A 22,424-nucleotide genomic window follows, 5' to 3' on the forward strand; every position below is an offset into this window, starting at 1 on the left:
TCTTTTCTGAAGAAATCTTGCCAGTAAAACACTAGAATAGAATTGCCATAAGTTGGGGGCACCTAAGTGCAATGTGTGCTGTGAATGTGATCTCTTGTGACCTATTGGACCGGATTTTGTAGCTTATTGATAGCGGCAGGATTTTTATATTGCATGGTAACCTGTTGTGTCCATCCTGCAAAAGCAAATCCTCCCATAGAAGCCTAAACTCCAAACAAACATTGTATGTTTTTAGTATTGCAGAGGATTACTAAAGGGATTTTCAATGTGGGCAAAGCCTATCTATTTTAATAAATGTTAGTGGCTGACATCCTAGCTCGAAACATGTTTATCATATTATGCATCAACAGAATGATAACTTTACTTGAGATTGCAACAGCCTTGCAAATAACAGAAGTGTTTAGATATTCTGATGTGTAGTCATATCCTCCTGTAGCTTCCCATTTCACATGTCCTTGGGCTATCTCCAGCATTCCTTTGAGTTGTTTTTGTCATTTTATATAAAGGACACTTTTTTATTAGGCCATTGTATGGACTGCAACTTGAGTTTCCACAGATTTTGGTATCCAAAGAGGGTCCTGGAACCAAAGCCCAGCACATACCAAGAGCTCATTGTATATATGCGCTCAATACTAATAATGTGGAGTCCTATAAACTTGCTGGAAATCTTTTGCCTTCTGTTTTTCTTCAGGAGACAGAAGAATGGTACCAACCTTGCACAGAAGTGGATGCCAGCAATCTGATTGTGTCCGTAGGATGGAGGCTGGGCCAGACCCCTGGAGCTCGTGACTTGACAGAATTCCCAACAATGGAGGAAGGCTTGGTTACTCCCTCGGAGATGTTCAGAAGGCAACACGTACCTAATGTGACACAAACTCCACTCCTAGGTATATTGTGTGTACTTAAAAAAAGGTTTTGAATTTTAAATGTTTCAACTGTATTGTTTTATAAATTGACTGTCCCCGCAGGGTTTGGGTCAACAATACCATAGCTTGCAGTAAGTGGAAGCATGCTATAATTTCTGGTTTTATGTTGTCTGGGTAGGAATGGAGGCGGAGTTGACATATGGACTTGTTACAGAGTCTGGTCCACAGATTGCCTTTTCTGGTGGTTACTGTTCTAGACCTTTAGTTTTTTTAGTCCCAAACTAAAAAGGCTTGAAAGTTCAACAATTACTGCAATTGAAAGTTTTGTTCGAATTTCTTCAGGTTAGAAAAGCTAACTTTCCCCGCTTGTCTATACTGTATTTATTTATTAAATTTATATTCCCTCTTTTAATAATAATAATAATAATAATAATAATAATAATAATAATAATAATAACTTTATTCTTATACCCCGCCCCATCTCCCCAAAGGGACTCGGGGTGGCTTACATGGGGCCATTCCCAAACACAACAGTATAATAACAACAGCAAGACAATAAAACAAATTACTCAACAATAACACATCAGCATCAATAAAACAGTCATAAAAGATCAACATACAAAATAAAATGTTAAAAACAGGAGATGAATACACGGATCTGGGCCAAAGTGCAGAATATTTCAGAGTCGGGGAGAGGTAGGATTTCATAGCATTGAGCCTTGGAAGTTAAACTGGTATCAAACTGCATCAATTATGCAGCGTAGATATAATAAATAATAATAATAATAATAATAATAATAATAATAATAATAATAATAATAATAATAATAATAATTATTATTATGTGGGACTTCCGAATCCAGACTGACAAAGTTCTGGAATACAACACACCAGACATCACAGTTGTGGAAAAGAACAAGGTTTGGATAATTGATGTTGCCATCCCAGGTGACAGTCGCATTGACGAAAAACAACAGGAAAAACTCAGCCGCTATCAGGACCTCAAGATTGAACTTCAAAGACTCTGGCAGAAACCAGTGCAGGTGGTCCCGGTGGTGATGGGCACACTGGGTGCCGTGCCAAAAGATCTCAGCTGGCATTTGGAAACAATAGACATTGACAAAATTACGATCTGCCAACTGCAAAAGGCCACCCTACTGGGATCTGCATGCATCATCCGAAAATACATCACACAGTCCTAGACACTTGGGAAGTGTTCGACTTGTGGTTTTGTGAAACGAAATCCAGCATGTCTATCTTGTTTGCTGTGTCATACAACGTTGTTGTGTCAATAATAATAATAATAATAAATTTTATTTTTGTACCCTGCCACCATCTCCCCAGAGGGACTCGGGGCAGCTTACAGATATTCATTATTTATTTATTTATTTATTATTTATTTCTTATGACATTTCTACCCCACCCTCCCCACCCAGGGGACTCAGGATGGCTTACAAATATAAAACACATATATAAACAAATTACACACACATTTCAATTCAACGTAAATTAAAATTAAATTAAAACATTCATATAAATATACATAGAAATATACATTCAGGCACATTCCAAGTCTGAACCGGGTCTGTCATAATATCTTGAATCATATAGTTGTAATTGATGCTGCTTCTATTGTTCAAAAGCCTGGTCCCACAACCATGTTTTCGCTCTTTTATGGAAAGATAGGAGAGAGGGAGCCTACCTGATTTAATTTGGGAGGGCATTCCATAAGCAGAATTTTTTTTTTGTCTGTAATGGTACTTTGTTAAGTAGCATGAGTGCAACTTATAGATTTTCCTCATCAACCCTGTGTATGTATATGTGCATTTGTAGACCAGCTGTAAAAATTCTGCACTTACTGGTTTTCTGACATGGAGTGTGAGATGTTGGAGTTCTTCCACTATTTCAGCTCTTTTTGGACTTTTTGGACCAGGTTACCCTTTATGGCTGTATTCATTCAACTACCTTGTGACTCAATATTTACACACTGCACTTTACCCAACTCATTTTTATCCTCTTACTTGGGTGTCAAATCCACGCTTTAATATGCTTTTAACATGATTATTTCTGTTGTATTGTTTTGGAATGTTGGATTTTAATAACTGTGTTGCATTTTGATGTTTCTCTATGTTTTATTGTTTTTTCTGAGCTTGACCCCATGTAAGCCGCCCCGAGTCCCTTCAGGGAGATGGAGGCAGGGTATAAAAATAAAGTATGATAATATTACTATTATTAAGCATCATTGCAAGAGCCAAACTACAAAATCCTGACGGAGACTTTGGCTTTGCTATGCTTCCCTGTAATACCTCAATGCAGAGGAAATCTAAGAATATTCTGCCTTTGGGGTGGGGTATTGGGACATCTGGTGGAGATGCTGATCTTAGTTTCCTCTTTGCTTCAAAATATGGTCATCTAGAGAGCCTTTGGGGTCAGGGTGATTAATAGAAAAATTAAAATAGCTATAATTGTCCTCTAAAATCGAAACTGCTGAAAAGTTAACATATGGAAAAAATGATTCTAATATGACTAAGAGAGTTATATTTGAATTCTATACTACACTTGCAGCCAGATATTTAAAAACTGCAGGGAAGCCATTGAAAATGATATACCACCTACACTGTGATCTTTTCCTGCCGTTACATGTTCCGATTTTTGGGTGGCAGCTATTGCTCCTAGCATAAGCTTCTGCATTTAGTCATTGGCAGACTTGCATTTCCTCTTGCGACTGGATGGTTGAATGCATATTGCTCACAGAGTTGGAATTGGATAATGGGCAGTTAAGCATTTCACTTTGACTTTAGCTGGAGGAAGAGCCCCAATTTCCTTGCTGCGCTTGCTGAACTGTAATTGTGAGCTCCCCACTTGAGGAAGAAACCTGGTCTTCCTCTGTCTGCTCTGGCAACTACTGCGATGGAAGCAGAGTGTGTGCACTGAAGCAACCGGCTCTGCAAGCAGAGTAATTTGTTTCATTAATGTCATTCCTCCAAAGAGCTCAAGGCAGTGTTTATGGGTTCTTTCCATTTAATATGGGTAGTATAAATTGGTGATGAGGGAAAGTGTGTAAGTGAGGCTCATACTGGAGGTGTGTAGGATGATGTGGGATATGTAATGCAAGCTGGGCTTTTCATTTTGTTTTGTTAACTAGCATCTTCATAATTGTTGGGTAAAATGGTGGGACCTTTCTCCCCCACACCCCTTTCAGCTTGCTTATCAAATGTCATCTCTTGTTCAATACACCCATATGCTGGGAGATAGTATTTGCTGTTGTAAGAGGCTTTGCAATTTGATAATGTCCCGTGGAGATGTCGAGGGGCATTTTGTGGTGAGAGGATAGTGACATCATGGCCTCGGGGATCAGCTGCCACTATTTTTCCACCTAGGTGTTCAAAAAGGCTGTGTGTGGTTTTACAGTGGAGAGAAAAGAGGGATTGGTGCTTATTTTAGGTTCTCCCAGGATGGATTAAGCTTTTACCGTTCACCACTCTACTCAGATGAAGGGAATGGGTCCTTTTAAAAAAGAATTAAGGTACAATGCTCACATTGACTTGTAGCTAGGTTAGCCCATGTTTTTTGGGTTGATATTTTGAAGATAATTTCTAGAAATTCATTTTTATGCTCCCCCCCCCCCCCCATCAGATGTGTATACATTTTGTTCTTGGATCCTGTGAATGTGATTCTCAGAGAAACGAGCTGAATGGGTTGGCCGGGTTGTGTGTTTCTTACTTGCCTTAGTGCCCATTTGTTCTGGTCAGTGAGAATCTTCTCAATATTCCGTCTCTTGCTGCAGCAGCTGTGTATGTGTTCTTTTTCTCATATTTAAAATACAGGTTGAACATTTCTTATTCCTACCATTTCACAGATATGTCTTTGTGTACCTCTCCATCCTTGCTAATACAGTACTTCTGGCCTCAAGCATTTTGGATAAGTGATACTTGATCTGAAGTTGTCATTAAAAACTTTGGGTAAGACAAAGGAAGGGTATAAATGCAAAGTCTCTAGTGTGGTAGTCAGAGGCCTGTGGTTGCTGAGCTGGAGGGAAGGAGGTGTGTTTGGAAGAGACAGGGATGGTTGCAATGATGGAGGCTATAGCAAAATATACCTCACAACTTCTGAGGATGCCTGCCATAGATGTGGGTGAAATGTCAGGAGATAATGCTTCTGGAACATGGTCGTACAGCCTGGAAAACTCATAGCAACCCAAGGATTCCAGCCATGAAAGCCTTTAACAACAAAACAACAAAAGGCTTGTGGCTGCAGTGAAGAAGTGGTAGTTACGTTCATCAAAATTGCCGAAGATATGGCTCAGATAAAAATTATTCTGGATGTTTCTGTTATATTTATTTATATTCTGATCTCTTCCCAGTGCAGGTATACTTCAGTTAATGAAGTAGATGTGTTTCCTTTTTTAACTTCTTTAATAGAAACTCTTGTACCAGAGACAGAAACAACACGAAAAGAGTAGGGATAGGTGCCTACAGCATAGAAAAAGAAGAGTAGTTCAGCACATTTCAACAAACTTTTTATTTAAAGTTAGAAATATGCACATGTGAAATGATGCATCTCTTTCCTAAAAATCTTCAGTGTGAAGGAGTACACATTGCTTTTTTAAAAAAACAAGGTATTTCACGGAGCTAGCCTGTTCATGAACTGAATTGGCAGAAATGACTCCTCTGCTTGGCTTGCAGCTACATTTTGGAATATTTAGACAAGAACAGCAGCCTCATCTTGGCATTCAGACTTGTCAGCAACAGACGGTAAGAAGATGCAGTATCAGGTTTGCTTGCTCAGGAAATTTAGTCAGGGGGGAGGAAGGAGACCTTCAGAACTATCAGACTGCTAAAAATTGTGGGATTGGTATTCATTTGAGCATCAGGCACATAAAATGGCTCACTGTTAAATACTACTGAAAAATATTCCTCAAATCATCTTAACATGCAAGGATGGGAAATAATTGTAACTTTCATTTTTCCAAAAAGAAAGCAGAGCTTCATTAATTTCCAGCCAGTTTAAGTTGCCATAAGTCTTTTGTGTATGTTTTGAATCATTTGAGTCTTTAGTGTTGTTTGTATTGACATTTTATGATTTCTTAGTATGAAATCTTTTGAAATGATCATGAGAAAGCATCACAGAAAACTGCAGCAGTCTAAAACTGGATGCAGAGAGGAAGGTGCCTAAGTTAGACCCTTTGCCACCCTAAATAGTTCAACTGGATATGAATTTGCAAACACAATGCCAGCAGAGAAGAAATCTTTAGAAACAAAGAAATTTTCTATGTCATATCTTGTCAGATAGAAGTTGTGTTTTCAGCTGTCTTTGCTCCAGCTGTTGTCCTTCCTGTTTCAACTCCCTTTGACACTTCTCTGAGAATTGAGTACAGGCAGTCTGTGAGTTACACACATCCAACTTACAAACAACTCATAGTTAAGAACAGGGGTGAGACAACAGGAAGTGAGAGAAATCTACCCCTTGGAAGGGAAATTCACTCCTGAGAGTTGTTCATGGGGAAAAGATGTCTCCACTGAAGCTTTATCACCAATCCTTGTCTCCACAACAAGCAAAATTTTCCAAATCCAATGATCACAGGGACAGAAAGTGAGGTGAAATCTTCTGAACGGGCACAGGCAGCAAAACAAACACCACAGGGATGTTAGCCGTTCCCTATGCTATCTATAAGCTAAACTATATATGTATGGCTAGAGTTACACTTATAAATGTATTTGTTCCGTCTGACTTACATACACATTCAACTTAAAGAACAAAACTACAGAACCTACCTTGTTCATAACTTGGGGACTGCCTGTATAGAATTGCCATGCAGGACTCACAAATACCTATAGAAGTGTTCTCTCTGTAGGTCATCTAGTCTGACTGTGTAAGTCAACTTTTGGTGAAAGTTGTCTATAGAGTCATGCCGGAGGACCTACAGAAGCCGCCCTGAGTCCCCTCGGGTGAGAAGGGCGGGGTATAAATAATTGAAATAAATAAATAAATAAATAAATTTCTAGAGAACATACTAATATATGAATAATCAAACCCGCAAAAGTTAAACTCATCAATTTGGAGGGCCAACTATATTTCATCTTGGGTATTTGTATGAACCATTCTTCTCTTGGTCTCTCTAAAAACAAAACAAAATTGAAATATGTTTTAGTTGTCTGAAAATCTTGGTTGTTCTTTTCTGCTTTTTTCTGGTTCTGTCATATCCTTCTTAAGGCGTTGTTATGATCTCAATGTTGCATGCACAATATTCCAATTATGCTTGCATCATGAGTTACTATAAGAACCTGACAGTATTGACAGTTTTACTTCTTCATCCCTTCTGTAATAATGTGTAGCACAGAATCTGCCTTTATGCAGCAGCAGACTGGGTTGTTGTGCTTGTTGAATGATCCAAGCTGATCTTGTGCTCTTTTTCTTGATTAGCCATTATCTGAAAAATGTCTACCGCAATCAGTCTGTTGGGCATTAAGATGTCGTAAGAGTTTGTTTGTAGCAACAGGTAAAAAGAGGTGCCAAAAAGCCCTGGTAACTTTGAACAACAATGAAGTGAAACTTATATTTAGCAATAGCCTTCATACCTCTTACTGCTTAATTGCTAATTTTATAGAGTGCACAAACAGCAGGGGAAGCGTTCCGAGGATGTGAAGTGTATTTTTCTGCATAAAATAATGAGCGAATACTGATTTACGGAATGCACATTTCTCCCCTTAAACCGTGTAGTACGCAAGGGGGGGGGGGGGGAGAGAAGAATAGGAAAGACAGAAAATGGACCTTTTGTTTCTGAAGCTTTCCTTCACTTGCAGCCTGGTTGCTGGGTAACTGCAAACACAATACATGCTTATGTTATCCTATTCTAAGCCTTGGAGATGGTGCGTTGTTCGCAGCATTGCTGTTTCTGGTTTCTTGTTTACCATGTGGTTCTTTTGGTTGAAAAGTTCAGATTCTTCTCCAAAGAAGGAATCCTTTCTCCAAACAAGGATCAGATATATTATGAAAATCAAGCAAAACTTAATAGTACTTCTTCTGTTTATTACAGATTCTCGATACTCTTTCTTAATTATTAGGGCAGAGTTTGGGAGGAAGACAGTGGGTCAAAGTGGAAACAGAGATAGGTTCTGAGACCCCATCACCTCTGGGAGCTTTCTTCACCTGTCTTTCCATGGAGCATCCTAATTTTTGTGCTTTCAGGTTTTCTAGCTTTTCTTTGCTTTCAGCCCACAACAACCACTGGGGTTAGGCATCCATTGAGAATAAAGTAATATTATCTTTTTACCTGAGAGAATGCCCCTCTCAGAGTTTCTAAGTCAACCTCTGATGGAAACTACTCAAATAATTTCCCTGCTTTGCTAATGGAAACATGGATTTGAGTGTTTTGTTGTTTTCCTTGGAAGAACAAAATGGCAACTGAAAGAACCATTTATAGGAAACACCAAGATAATCTGAGCATGTGGGCTTGAAGAGGAAGAATTGCAGATTATAGGTGAGAAAATTGATCTAGCCATCAGTTTCAGAAAGAGAATGTTCTTCACAGAAGTGTACTAAAGACTATTAGAGCACCTTTGAGGATAACTGGGAGAAAGATGTTTGCAGCGTAGTTTTTTATAGACTCAAATTACTTCATCATATGCTTGGAGTGGCAATGTAAGGGAAATATATGAATCTATGCAAGACATCTTTTTCTCAATCTCAAAGGTGCTACAAGTTTCCTTTGTATGTTGATATTTACTTACTGAAGTAGTGGGCGTTTTTGGTAGAGAAGAAGGGACAAATGCTGCATGGAGCTAGATGCAGATATTTCCTACAAGACACTTGAAGTTGTTTCGTTGTCCTATTCTGTCATCATTCTGAATTGTTGTTTTTACATTGTTTTTAGGCATTGAATTTTTGCCTATTTACTGTAAGCTGCTTTGAGTCTCCTTGGAGAGAAAGGCGGGGTAAAAGTGATGTAAATAAATTAAAATATATTTTTGTTTTCAGTGATAATGTGATCTTTATTGAGATGACTACCATTTTTACAAGCTGTGTTGATTCATTTTTTGTTGCCTAATATTGCCGCATTACACAGCTTTTAACCATTCTTGGTGCCTGACGCCCACTCCAGGTGGCACGGCAGGAGCATTAGCAAGGCTTTGATTAGTAAGCTGTGACTTTTCAGTCTTGCCGCATCACCATGGTCTTTGTGATTTGACAGAAATTCAGGACAGTTGCCTCTCCCCAAGATTCCCACTCCTGGCGACATATTCAACTCAGGGCCAAACGTTCTTCAACGAGACCATCTTCCAACCAACAGAAATGGATTTTGCTGTTTTGAGGTAAACTTACTCCTTGCGTCAGCTCTTGTAAGTTGATTTGTTTAAGACAAAGAATTTGTTTTGATCTGCATGGGTCTTGTCCAAGTGTTGATAAATTTTGGCTTCACTTGTAACTCAATTAGTATCTTTATTTGGCTCCAGTTACCTCTCTTTGTCAGATTCTGTGGTATATGAACAAAAAGAAGTGGACATAGACACTCCTGTTATTTTTTTTTTTTGCAGAAAACAAGCATCTTATTATTATCTCATTTGAAAATCAGGTATTTTGACTGTTGAGAATTGGCTTCCTTCCCTCAAGGAGCTGAGGGGGAATTTACATTTAAAATGGCTCTGTGTGTGTATGTCTGTGTGGAATTTGGCCAAAAGTGCCCTCTACATCCTCTGAAGGGCATTTTGGGGGGTCATAAAACAGTACTGGGGGATATGTGGCTACAGGCTGCACTTTACTCACTTCTACTGTTGAGCTTTTGCAGTTATGGGCAGCGGAGAAAGATACTATTCAGGTTTATCTCCTGCAGATGTATTTTTATGGAAAGGGAAGGGGAATGGGAAGGTAAACACTTCCTGTTTCCTGCTCCAAACTATATGTGAAAATGTTGCTGACACTTGCTAAAATGCAGCAAGTGGGGTGAGAAACTGTTTGGATTGTCCGATGTTATGTTGCATAAAATCCCAATGGAAAAAGAAAATAGTTGTCCTTAAGAGGCAAAAGAAACCTCCTCATGACTTTTGTGAAGAAAGCAGTGCTGGGGTTCATCACTTAATCCACCACTTTCTCATCAGGTGGAAGGCTCTGCCTAGACCTCTGCTGCCACCTGCCACCAGATGTGAAGTTTTCCATAAATCTCACAGTCAGCACAAAGAGTGAGGGCTTTCTCTTGTCCTCACCTCTGCCTCCAATGTAGGGACTTCTTGTTGGTTAAAACTCCATCTGTGGGGGCCTTGTAGATTCTTCCTCTTCCTCCTACCCCCTAGGTACCTGCATGTGATACTAGGCTACTTATATCCCCACAAAATGCCATCCATCTTTTTAAACTGCAGCTACCAAAGATACAGTTTCTAATATAGAGCAGAGGCCAAAACCTTATAAATTTAAAACCAGTGCTTTATTAGCCAAAGTTGAATGTAACAAAACACTACATTTAGAACACAACTCACACTCTCACACAGTCTGCTCTTAGCTAGATTCCTAAATGTAAGAATCTTGGGATTTCCCTGTATTAAAAGTTAGAACTGGAGCACAATGGGAGAAGGTGCAACATATTCATCCCTTTTTGCTTAGGGCAGAGATCCAAAACTTTCTATCTTATGGCCTGCTCTGTTTTGTGCAATGTGTCATTAGGTGTTAGAACTGTTTTCCAGTGGAATTGAAAAGTTATATATATCACGGTTTTCTTTGTTATTCAAAATTCAGAAAAGTATTTTTAGTGACTAATGATGTTTAAACCAAAGGGGTCCTGCCTAATTCTTGTAGATCAAATTCCAAAAGTAACAGCTAGGAATCAATAATGGAGTGTGTCACGTTATCCATTGATCCTTTCCTGATTCTTAGATTCTTGCATAGATTTCAGTCATTGAGGGTCAGTAGCACCTAGTAGACTGTGATATCACTGATGATGAAACAACAGTAATATCATTGTTATTATAATCATCATTAGATTTTATGGTTTTATTCTCTCTACTAAAGCATCTCAACCTAACAAAGATGGAACCTTTGTTGTTTAGACCTGGCAGGTTTCTCTTTGGCTCTGCTAGGATGCAATGAAGGACATTTTCACCCCTCTCCTGTCTTCTGTTTCAGAGGAATTCCAGATGTTTCCAATGCTGTTTCTGAGGAGCCTTCCAGATGTCTGCCGATGAGAGAGGCTGTGCGACTGGCAGCCATGGATATTGGCTCAGATCCTTCCATTGATGGCCTCTCTTTGACTCAGCACCCATTGACTATGAGCTCTGTCGCACCTTACAATACCAGTCTGTCCCAGCATCCCCTTTCTCTTTCTGGGAACATGCCTATAGAGCAGAGGAATGCCTATAGTACAGATGAATCACTTCCGCTCCAAAAGGATTGTAAAACCTTTGGCTCCAAGGATGAGATTTCTAGAGTTTTCTTTTCACCAAAGATTCCAAACCAGCAGTTGGCAACTGCTCTTACTCCAGCTGAAACTTGTGGCATTTTCCGAGGCCAGGATCCCTTCCTTTTGGAGAGCACTGTGCCAGCACCTGTCCTGGAAAAAGATGTGGGATTGTCCAAGCAGCATGGATCTTCAGAGAGGTCTTCTGGTGAAAGTGTTGTGGAAAAGGATCCAGAAAAAAATGAAATGAGTCAGGTGATGAAGGATGTTGTTTTGATAGAGAGGGAGCCAGAAACATTTGTAGAACCACATCAGCCAGGAGGAACCATTTCTGAGCTTGACCTAATGATAGATTCAGAAGGAAAGCCTGTTAGACGTGCTGGTGGTGCAGAAAAAGTATCAGCAAACATCCCAGAGGCATTGGTTTCCATTGGGGGTCTCAGGGTGGGTTTGGGGGACTCTTGCAGCAATGTTGGGGTATCCTCAAGACCTCTGCAGAGTACGCCGCAAATGCAGCAAGTCTCTGAATTAGAACAAAAAAGGAAGCTTGTTCCTCTCCAGCCAGTCACTGTGGCTGCAGAATATAGCAATACAGGTAATAAGCAGTCAAAGTCGATGATGAAAACTCAGAAAGGAGCAGGACTTGATGCCCCTGTTCCACTCCAGCCAGTCACTGTGCCTGCAGAATATTGCAATACAGGTAACAAGCAGACAAAGTCAATGACGAAAACTCAGAAGGGAGCAAGTAAGAATGAACCAACTCTCTTAGATTTCACCATAGAGAGAGAGCACAAGGATACTGGAATTTCACCTTCTTTTAATGAGGGGTCATTTTTTGGACATCTGGCTCATCCAGTTCATCATTCCACCCCAGGACTTTTTGCGACTCGAAAGCTGGAAGCTTCTGTGACAGCCACACCTTTCCCCTCATCTCCTCTTTCTTGCTTACATGAGGAGATTTCTAAGAATCCTTCTGGCAATATGCATGTTTCTTCTGTGGAAGAGCCCCGTGTACGTTCTGTGAATGACACCTGTGTGCCTTTTCCTGAAAAGCCTCTGACACTCCAAAGTGAGCAAGAGAAAAAAAATGAAAACATTGGTGACTTCCAAGGTCAGCGTCCTCTAAAAGGCAGGATTAAGTCTCTACCTTCTCTTAATTACATGGAGAAAGTAGGGGCCTGGAACATGAGCCAGTCAGCTGAGAAAATGTCAGATGCTTTGGCTGTACATGGCCCAGGAGGCATCTCCCCTCGACAGAAGGCCTTCAGTGCCATTGCAGATTCCTTAAATAGCATCTTGTTGAAGCACCAGAGCCAGGTTGATCTCAAGCCAGGGTCAGCGGCATCCCTTTGTGAACCTAAGTCCACGGCTTATGATAAAAAGTCACCTCATGCTTTACCACTTACTAGGTCCCAGTCTGAAAACTCTGTGAGTCTAATCAGCAGAGAAATGCCTAAGACTAAAGTAGGGCATGAAAAAATCCAGGGCTGTGATCTTCCATCCCGAGAAGACAAGGGCCAGGTATCAGAAGATGCAGAGGTTAAGCAAAGCATCGCCAACAAAAATGACGTAGAAACTCTACTTCTCCAGCCTCTCACAGCAGCTTTAGTCTCCGCTGTGTCCAGTGATGAAGAAGCAGTTGAACTCATTGCCAGTGGAAAGGGCTCTAGTCCAGATAATTTTATTACTAGTGAAAGGGTTGCAGAACTCCTGAGAGAGGAAAGCCGTTCTTTTCATGGTTGCCAAGAAAAGCCTGGTGGCTCTCCAGATACTACTCAGGAGTTGCCGGGCTTTCATCTTTCTGCCAACCGGATTACCATGGACCATTTTACAGATGTTTCACCAGACAGCTTAAATCAGCTATCTAGTTCTGGGGCAGGCAGCTGTCTTGACTTGAGGCTTTCTTCAGGACCATCTTCAAGACGGTCTTCAGCTATTTCTGGGAAGTTGCAAAGCAGTCTGGAAGACATACTACAAACTCCAGTTGACAGAGAGATGAATATAGAAGAGAGAATACCAGTAAGTTCATATTTCTTTTCCAGTCATCTGTTACTATTTTTACAGCCTTTTCTTTGGCAGGCTCCACTGCTATGCCTGATTATTATCATCTTATCTTATGATTTGTTTAATGTGTATGGAGATTGGGCACACCTTACCCAGAGTTCTGAAATGCAAAATACTCCAAAATTGTCCACATGAGTGGCTGAGATAGTGATACCTTGATTATACAGAAGTTTTCAAAAATAACCATTATGTTAAAACATCTATAATTTAATGCACTGTTGAATGATTTTTAAAACCCCTATACAATATGATCCATGTATCTATGGGAACAAATACCTGCACTTTCATTTACCCACATCTGACAAAATATGTCCTCTTTAGGTATTTCCTAGATCCTCCAACATAATTCTATGGAATCCTTCTGCTGTAGGTTAACTATGGAGGTCGTATGATGCCTAAAGAGGTGTCAACTCTAAGCATTTCCTAGTTCCTCTGCTGTGGTTCTGTGGTATGCTTTTGCAGGAAGTTGTTCATTTAGTAAAGGTGGCTGTTACCTGCGATTTTTGCTATCTGTGCTAAGTCTGGGAATATATCCTTTTCAAATACAGAAATTGTATTGTAATGGTAAAAATGCAGCATGCAAACCCCACTAGAAAAACCCTTTGCCCAGCCATTTCATTACTAAATGCCTGCTTATATAAATAGGTCTCCTCTTTCTCTGGTCTGTTCTCCTGCTTCATTTCCTGCAGCGCTCCAGGTAAAATGCCTTAAATGGCCTTCCTTTCTGGCATGGTAAATTGCACAATTTTTGTGTGGGGAGGGAAGCTCCAGATGAATGCTCCGGTACATAAAACTGAGAGACATGCAGCCCTGTGGTAAGGGCTGTTCCATTCTAAGAATATATATATAAATAGTGCATGCTTTCCTGAAGTGAGGCAAGGTGCTAACATTGAAGTAGTTAGCTTAACTGCCAAAGTCAATCAAGTGAGGCTTCAGACGCAAGGAAATAAGGTTGACAAGAGATGCAGGGACTGAGTGATGGGGGGCTTAACACTCAGTGACAGGTGCATTAAAGGGCTACATGTGACCTCCCAGCCTCTTTCTTCTAGGATGGTGTTCTGTGATTCTCTGTGCCAGAAATCAGCTGTGTGATAGACTATATTAAAGCTTTCCCACAACAATACATCCCTGCTTTTTCAGTGAAGTTGGAAAAAACAAGTCATTTTTGAAAGGAAACACACTTTTCCTGCCTCCTGGTGGCCCTCTGCTGTCTTGCCATTTTGCTCATTTTCTCATCTAGTACATCTATATCCAACTAACAACATTAAAAAGGAGAACACTGCATTTAGTAAGCCCTGGTGGCACAGTGCGTTAAAGCGCTGAGCTGCTGAACTTGCGGACCAAAAGGTGCCAGGTTCAAATCCCGGGAGCGGAATGAGCGCTCGCTGTTAGCCCCAGCTCCTGCCAACCTAGCAGTTCGAAAACATGCAAATGTGAGTAGATCAATAGGTACTGCTCTGGCAGGAAGGTAACGGCGCTCCATGCAGTCATGCCGGCCACATGACCTTGGAGGTGTCTACAGACAACGCCGGCTTTTCGGCTTAGAAATGGAGATGAGCACTAACCCCCAGAGTCGGACACGACTAGACTTAACGTCAGGGGAAAACCTTTTTACCTTTAAAACATTTAGGTATGGGGCAGGTGGACCAATCCACCATGCCCGTAGAATAACCCTAAACCGTTCATATAAAGGGGCAATAAGAAAATCAGTGTAGAAGGAATAAAACAGGTAGTGATTTAGCCAGGTTATGCAATTCAGAGAGATGCAGCACATATCGGTCTGACTAGGTAGAGAAAACATATTCTACCCAAACATGGCTTTATTGGGGTGAGAGATCCCACCTGTAGTAGATAATGGGGATTTTGTGAACCTACACACCATCTTTGCCTCTGTTGAAACAGTCGCTGCTTAGGAAATGGAAATCAGCAGATGAGAATCAGTGCTCCAGGGGCTAGAGCACAAATACATAATCCAAGTTAATCCTCCCATCTGAGTCCACCCTTGCTAGCTAGAGCTCTTGTTTGGTCATCCAGGGTCTTGGAGGAGGCCTTGGGGGCTAATTCGTGTGGCTCAGCAGGAAGAAAGGGGAAAGAGAAGATCGGGAGAGAAGAGGTAGAGGGCTACTGCAGCCGCCATTACAACAGGGCTGGAACGCTCTCCCTCATTCTGCCTCTCTATACTAAACAACTGCTGCTGCTGTTGCTGCTGTTTGGAACTGACTTTTCTGTCACTAGGGCCACTGCTGGTCTCTAACCTCTCCATCGCTAACGACCAGCTTGGGAGGAGGGTTTACACTGCTCCCGCTGCTTTGAATTCTTCGGAGCCGATCTGCAGCTGGCCGCTGTGTTGCCTAACACTGCCTACCTGTTTGACTCGTGACAGCGAGCTTTCTTCCCGAGGCGGCTCTCCATCTGGGACTGGGACGGGCTGTTTCCGAAGCCATTAACACCCAATTATCAGTGCTAGCTACTTCAAAGGCTCAAAGGCTGCAGATACTTCTACTTCTGCTGCTGCTGTTGTTAGAGACCTTCCCCCCTGGAGGCATTCTTGTTATTGCAGCTGCTATTCACCATCCGCTGGGGTTTCCTACATTGCCTATCCTCCTAAAGGACACAGGAAGCAGCGCTGTGGAGTGTACCATCTTGCTCCTTGGGACTTGCCTGGGCTTGGCCGACCTCTCCATCTGCCCCTGCCCTGTTGGAATCAACAGCTAGGGCCAGTGCCGCGTGACGAAGGGTTTTCCTGTACCTGACACCATCAAGCCTTTTCTTTTTCTTTTTTCTTTCTTTCTTTTTTATTTTATTTTATTTTATTTTATTTTATTTTTATTTTTATTTTTTATTTAGAGAGTTTAATTTTACTGGTTGAGACTGAATCAATGAGGAAGTTCTAGATAGGAATAGCTTGGATCATTTCTTCAGTGCTGCAGCCTGCCATCTATTTTATTTTATTTCTTTTTATTTTATTATTATTATTATTATTATTAATTTTTTTTCCTCTTTTTCTTTTGAGTGTGTATATGTGTGTGTGTGTATTATAGATAGGAGTGAGAAAGTTTTTATCTAATTTCAGGGAGACTCTGATAGGAAGTAGGTTTGAGAACCTGGTACTTAGGTCATAGGAAGTGATCACATAGGATTCGAGAGTTCTTGAGTTTTATTGATTGGTAAATTGATGGTCCCAGAATGTGAATGAAGGTATGTGTATGTTGAGCTGAAAGAGATAGTAGAAACGAGGGGTAATTTTGAAAGATTAGAGAGGTATATTATAGGAAGGTTTTTGAAAGGTAATAGGAATGAGTTGGCAGGAAACATCGAGGGAAAACGAACTCTTTTTCCTATGTGATCTACTGGGAAAATCGTTCAGTACTGTTTTACAACAGTTGGAGACACTGAACAAGAAAATTGACCATCTTTTCAAAGGAATTTCCCTAATGGTGAAGAATCCTTCTCCTATAGACATTATACAAACTGTACCAACCAGCTTTATTAATATTAATGAGGAATTAAATGCTCTGGAAAGCCAGGGAAGAAAAAAGCTAGAGGAGCAGAAGGAAGGCAATAGGTCAGGCTTGGAAGGGGCCAGGGATGGGGTGGAGTCTTTATCTGGGGAAGAGAGTCAGAGTCAGGGGAGGGACGGCCGGAAGGAAACTAATAGAGTCTCTCAGAGGACAAACAACACGCTGTCCCCAGAACTGTTTGGACACTCCCTGGACACTTACTGCAATTCCCAACATCTGTTGCGAACTAATAAGGTGGCAGTGGAAGTGCAAGACTCACTATTGAACAGAGGAAGATGGACATCTAAGCGAGCGGTCCGGACATCTCTCTCACAAATTCTATCTTTAAGCTGGTCGAAAGTGAAGATCAAGACTATCGACTGGCTTCGTAGAGACTATCAGTCCTGGAGCCGCTCCATTTGTCTTCTCATTGGATTGGAAGACAGAACACTGATGGAGGAATTGTTTTTGTATAGGCCCAAACTTCAACAGTGGGGCATTACTCTCAGGAGGGTACTAGTAGACCCATTGATTCGCCCCCTGGACATCAGGCGGAATCTTGGTAGACAAGATCCCCCAGGTTTAGGCCATGTCTATGTTACCTCTCAGTCCCGTTCTCAGACATCATTAGTGCCTAGCCCCCTTCCCACGCTAGATGATGATCTGTTAGATGACTCCTTTCCTCCTACACCAGCGGAGATAGCCCCCTCCTTTAAACAACCAAGTATTGCTGATGATTTTCTATCTCAGGACAGCTGACTATCCCCTTCAATGGGCAACCTCAATCAGTCATCTCTCCAGGGGGGAGAGGGTTTCCACGGGCAGGGTCTCATTGAGGTGGTTTGGGGGAGAAGGAAGAACGGTCACTTTCGACCCAGGGAGAAGCGCAACAGAGTTTTTGCGACCCTGGAGAGGAATAGGTGTGGTAGTCTTCAGGACAGACCTCCCAGCCTTAAGGTCCTGCTTTTGAACGCCAGATCCGTCAACGGTAAAACAGCTGTTATCCAGGATTTGATCCTGGATGAGGGGGCGGATCTGGCATGCATCACCGAGACGTGGTTGGACGAGCAGGGTGGTGTGAATCTCACTCAGCTGTGCCCACCAGGTTTCGGGGTGCATCAGCAGGCCAGGGCTGGGGGGCGGGGAGGAGGAGTCGCGGTGATCTTTCGGCAGTCCATCGCCCTGATCAGATGCGCCGTTCCGCAGTCTTCGAGGTTTGAGTGTGTCTTCCTGAAGGTGGGAGCCCGAGACAGCTTGGGGATTCTGCTGGTGTACCGTCCACCCCGCGACCCAGCAGTCTCTCTGTCCGAGCTAGCAGAAGTGGTCTCCAATTCGGCCCTGGTCTCCCAACAACTCATAGTTTTGGGGGACTTTAATATTCATGCCGAGACCTCTTTGACAGGTGCAGCTCAGGATTTCATGGTTGCCATGACGACCATGGGGCTGACTCAAGTTATATCTGGGCCCACACATCAGGCGGGACACACGCTGGACCTCGTCTTCATTGTGGACGGTGGGACAGTCAGAGTGGAAGAGCAAAATATTCTTCCATTGTCATGGTCTGACCATCATCTGATCTGTTTGAGTTTCGCCGTGTCTTCTAACCTCCGCAGGGGTGGTGGACCCATTAAGATGGTCCGCCCCAGGAGGCTGATGGATCCGGATGGACTCCTGAGGTCTCTTGGGGATCTTCCTGTTCTGGAGACTGGCGATCCTGTCGATGTCCTGGCTGATCGCTATAATAGTGAGCTGACAAGGGCACTTGACACGATCGCTCCCGAACGTCCTCTTTCGCTGCGTAGAGTCATGTCGACTCCTTGGTTCACTGAGGAGCTGGCCGTGATGAAGCGTGCGAGGAGGGGACTAGAGTGCATCTGGAGGAAATCTCGGGATGTGTCTGACCAAACACGGGCTAAAGCCGCTATTAAGGCTTACTCCGTGGCTCTGCGAGCAGCCAGGAAAGCTTTCACGACTGCCCGCATAGCGTCTGCGGCCAACAGGCCATCGGAGTTGTTCCGAGTTGTTGGGGAGCTCCTGCGGCCTCCTGAGACCCAGGGGCTTCCTGATGACTTGGCAACTAGGTGCAGCGATTTTGCGCACCACTTTGCAGGCAAAGTTGCTCAGATACGCCATGAGTTGGACTCCAGCTTAATTGTAGTTCCAGCGGAGGTAACCGAGGCACCTGTCTGTCCGATTTTGTGGGATTCTTTCCGGCTTGTTCTTCCGGATGACGTGGAGGGGATTCTTGGGTCTGTGAGGGCGACCACTTGTGCTCTGGATCCTTGTCCCTCTTGGCTGGTTAAGCAGGCCAAAGAGGGGTTGTTGGATTGGTTTGTGGCTATAATAAATGCCTCCCTGGGTCAGGGGTCATTTCCATCTTGTTTTAAGCAAGCGGTGGTAAAACCGTTACTAAAAAAGACCTCGCTAGACCCATCTGTATGTAACAACTACAGACCAATTTCCAACCTCCCGTTTTTGGGCAAGGTTCTGGAGCGGGTGGTGGCCACGCAGCTCCAGGAGTTCCTCGATGACACTGATTTTCTGGACCGCTCGCAGTCTGGCTTCAGGCCTGGGTACAGCACTGAGACGGCTTTGGTCGCCTTGGTGGATGACCTCCGCAGGGAACTGGACAGGGGGAGTGTGACCCTGCTGGTTCTCCTGGACATCTCTGCGGCTTTCGATACCATCGACCATGGTATCCTTCTGGGGAGGCTCTCCGGGATGGGACTCGGTGGCACTGTTTTGCAGTGGCTCCAGTCCTTCCTGGAGGGCCGTTCCCAGATGGTGAAGCTGGGGGATACCTGCTCGGACCCCTGGCCTTTGACCTGTGGGGTCCCGCAAGGGTCTATTTTATCCCCCATGCTTTTTAACATCTACATGAAACCGCTGGGAGAGGTCATCCGGAGTTTTGGAGGGTGTTGCCATCTCTACGCAGATGACACACAAATCCACTACTCGTTCCCACCTGACTCCAAGGAAGCTCCTTGGGTGCTGAACCAGTGCCTGGCCGCTGTGGCGGACTGGATGAGGAGGAACAAGCTGAGGATCAATCCTGACAAGACAGAGGCCCTCCTGGTCAGTCGCTCGTCGGATCGGGGTATTGGGTGGCAACCTGTGCTGGACGGGGTCGCACTCCCCCTGAAATCACAGGTCCGCAGTTTGGGGGTCCTCCTGGATTCAGCGCTGACGCTTGAAGCGCAGGTGTCGGCGGTGGCCGGGAGGGCTTTTGCACAACTCAAACTTGTGCGCCAACTGCGACCATACCTCGTGAAGTCTGACTTGACCACGGTGGTGCATGCATTAGTTACCTCTAGACTGGACTACTGTAATGCGCTCTACGTGGGGCTTCCCTTGAAGACGGCCCGGAAGTTACAGCTGGTCCAACGTTCGGCCGCCAGACTAATAACGGGGGCGAGTTACAGGGAGAGATCTACTCCCCTGTTTAAGGAGCTCCACTGGCTGCCGTTCATCTTCCGGTCCCAATTCAAGGTGCAGACCATCATTTATAAAGCCCTAAACGGTTTGGGACCCGCCTACCTTCGTGACCGTATCTCCTATCATAAACCTGCCCGACCTCTCCGATCATCGGGGGAGGCCCTCCTGTCGCCACTACCTATATCTCAGGCTCGCCTTGTAGGAACAAGGGAGAGGGCCTTCTCTGCGGTGGCCCCTCGCTTGTGGAACTCGCTGCCCATTGAAATCAGGCAAGCCCCCACCCTTTTAGCCTTCAGGAAAGATTTAAAAACATGGCTCTTCCGGTGTGCTTTCGGAGAGTAAATGTTCTATGCTACTCCCCCCCGATATTTATCCTCTAGACTGGTTCACTATCTGATGTCCCGTCCCTCGAGGTTTTATTCTGATCCCTTTCTCACCCAGAGTTTTAATTTTTAATCTAGTTTTTAAATGTAGTATTCATGCGGCCCGCTCGTGTTATATTGCTGTTTTGATCTTATGTTGTACTGTTTTATTTTATGTAATGTATTATTTAATTGTATTATGTTATGGTCTATTGTATTGTCTTGGGCATGGCCCCATGTAAGCCGCCCCGAGTCCCCGTTGGGGAGATGGTGGCGGGGTATAAATAAAGTTTTATTATTATTATTATTATTATTATTATTAAATGGGTGAATTGAAGTTCCAATAGGAATGACTTTTTTTTACTGTAAAGAAGTGGTTGAAGGCAGAACCGACTGTTTCAGACGGTGATAGATTTTGCATTTTTGTGGGTCTTTTAAAACAGGTTGGATGGGTATCAGGAGTGCTTTACTTATGTATGTAGGAATATTCAGTATCTATAGGAGTGCAGCGTAAACAGTACTATATATGAGTTTATGGTAAGACTCAGGAGCCCCTGGTGGCGCAGTGGATTAAAGCCTTGTGACTTGAAGGTTGGGTTGCTGACCTGAAGGTTGCCAGTTTGAATCCAACCTGAGAGAGCACGGATGAGCTCCCTCTATCAGCTCCAGCTCCATGCGGGGACCTGAGAGAAGTCTCCCACAAGGATGGTAAAAACATCAAAACATCAGGGTGTCCCCTGGGCAACGTCCTTGCAGATGGCCAATTCTCTCACACCAGAAGTGACTGGCAGTTTCTCAAGTCACTCTAGACACACACACATACACAAAAGGACACAGGAGAGAAAATACACAGGCTGATGCTCTGGTAAAGTTTTAAAAGGTAAAAACTTACTTTTATTATTTCAAGTAATACATCCTGTTTAAAACAGTATATAAACAAACAAACAAAAAGAGTTACCTAACTTCGATAGAAGAGTCCCTAATGTTGACTCTCATGTCTGTATGTAAGGCATCTTGAGGCAGAGAGAAGTCTCATGATGCTTCCTTCTCAAATAAAGGCTGATAAAGAACTAAAGACTTTTGGGAAGAAGGGGAAACAAACATTTTATGCAGGCAGGAAGCCAAAAGACTTGAGTTATATAGATATCAGAAACAGGTGAAAAAATTAGACTGTGACCCTTCACTGCAGGGTTCCCTCTGTCCTTAATAGCTCCATATACAAGTGTTGATGCTTCTTCATTTTTAACAGTGTCTTCCTAACATTGGAGTAGACTGCTCTTGTAGTCCCTTCCAACTTTATGGTTCTATGATGTTGGGAATAAAAAAAAAGGTTTGTAACCTCTTGGACTTGTCCTTCCCAGGCTTGCAGGTTTTTGTTGGATATTCACACCTGTGCCCTTTTAAAAAATTGTGTCAGAAGCAAATTGAGAACATACTGCAAGTCGCTTCTGGTGTGAGAGAATTGGCCTTCTACAGAGACATTGCCCAAGGGATGCCCGGATGTGTTACCATCCTGCTGGGAGGCTTCTCACATGTCCCTGCTCCTTCAGGAAAAAGACGAGGCTTTTTTGATGATGAAATTGGGCCCATTTTTCTTGACACAAGATTGTTTATCCCATTGAAATGAATACTTTACAGAAAAAGGAATGTTAAGGACCATCATGACTGTCTAGGAGAGAAAGAATGAGAGAGACAGAGACACATACACACACACACACACACACACACACACACAGAGAGAGATTGATTCTCTCTGGCACCTCTTGGTTTGACATTTTTTCTTTAGCTAAGCATTGTGAAAAATTGTTTAAAA

At 42.9% G+C, this 22,424-nt stretch overlaps 1 protein-coding gene across 1 annotated transcript in view; it reads left to right on the forward strand.

Moving 5' to 3' along the window:
- The window catches only part of alms1 (ALMS1 centrosome and basal body associated protein), a 114,314-nt gene that overhangs the window by 30,870 nt on the left and 61,020 nt on the right, over window positions 1-22,424 (forward strand). The window contains exons 3-5 of the mRNA XM_008122042.3: window positions 692-887; window positions 9,058-9,178; window positions 10,980-13,269. Of these exons, the coding sequence (XP_008120249.1) occupies window positions 692-887; window positions 9,058-9,178; window positions 10,980-13,269 (2,607 nt within the window). The remainder of the gene's footprint in view (window positions 1-691; window positions 888-9,057; window positions 9,179-10,979; window positions 13,270-22,424) is intronic.

Source organism: Anolis carolinensis, chromosome 5 (genome assembly GCF_035594765.1).
Source record: "Anolis carolinensis isolate JA03-04 chromosome 5, rAnoCar3.1.pri, whole genome shotgun sequence".
NCBI classification, from domain to species: Eukaryota; Metazoa; Chordata; class Lepidosauria; order Squamata; family Dactyloidae; genus Anolis; species Anolis carolinensis.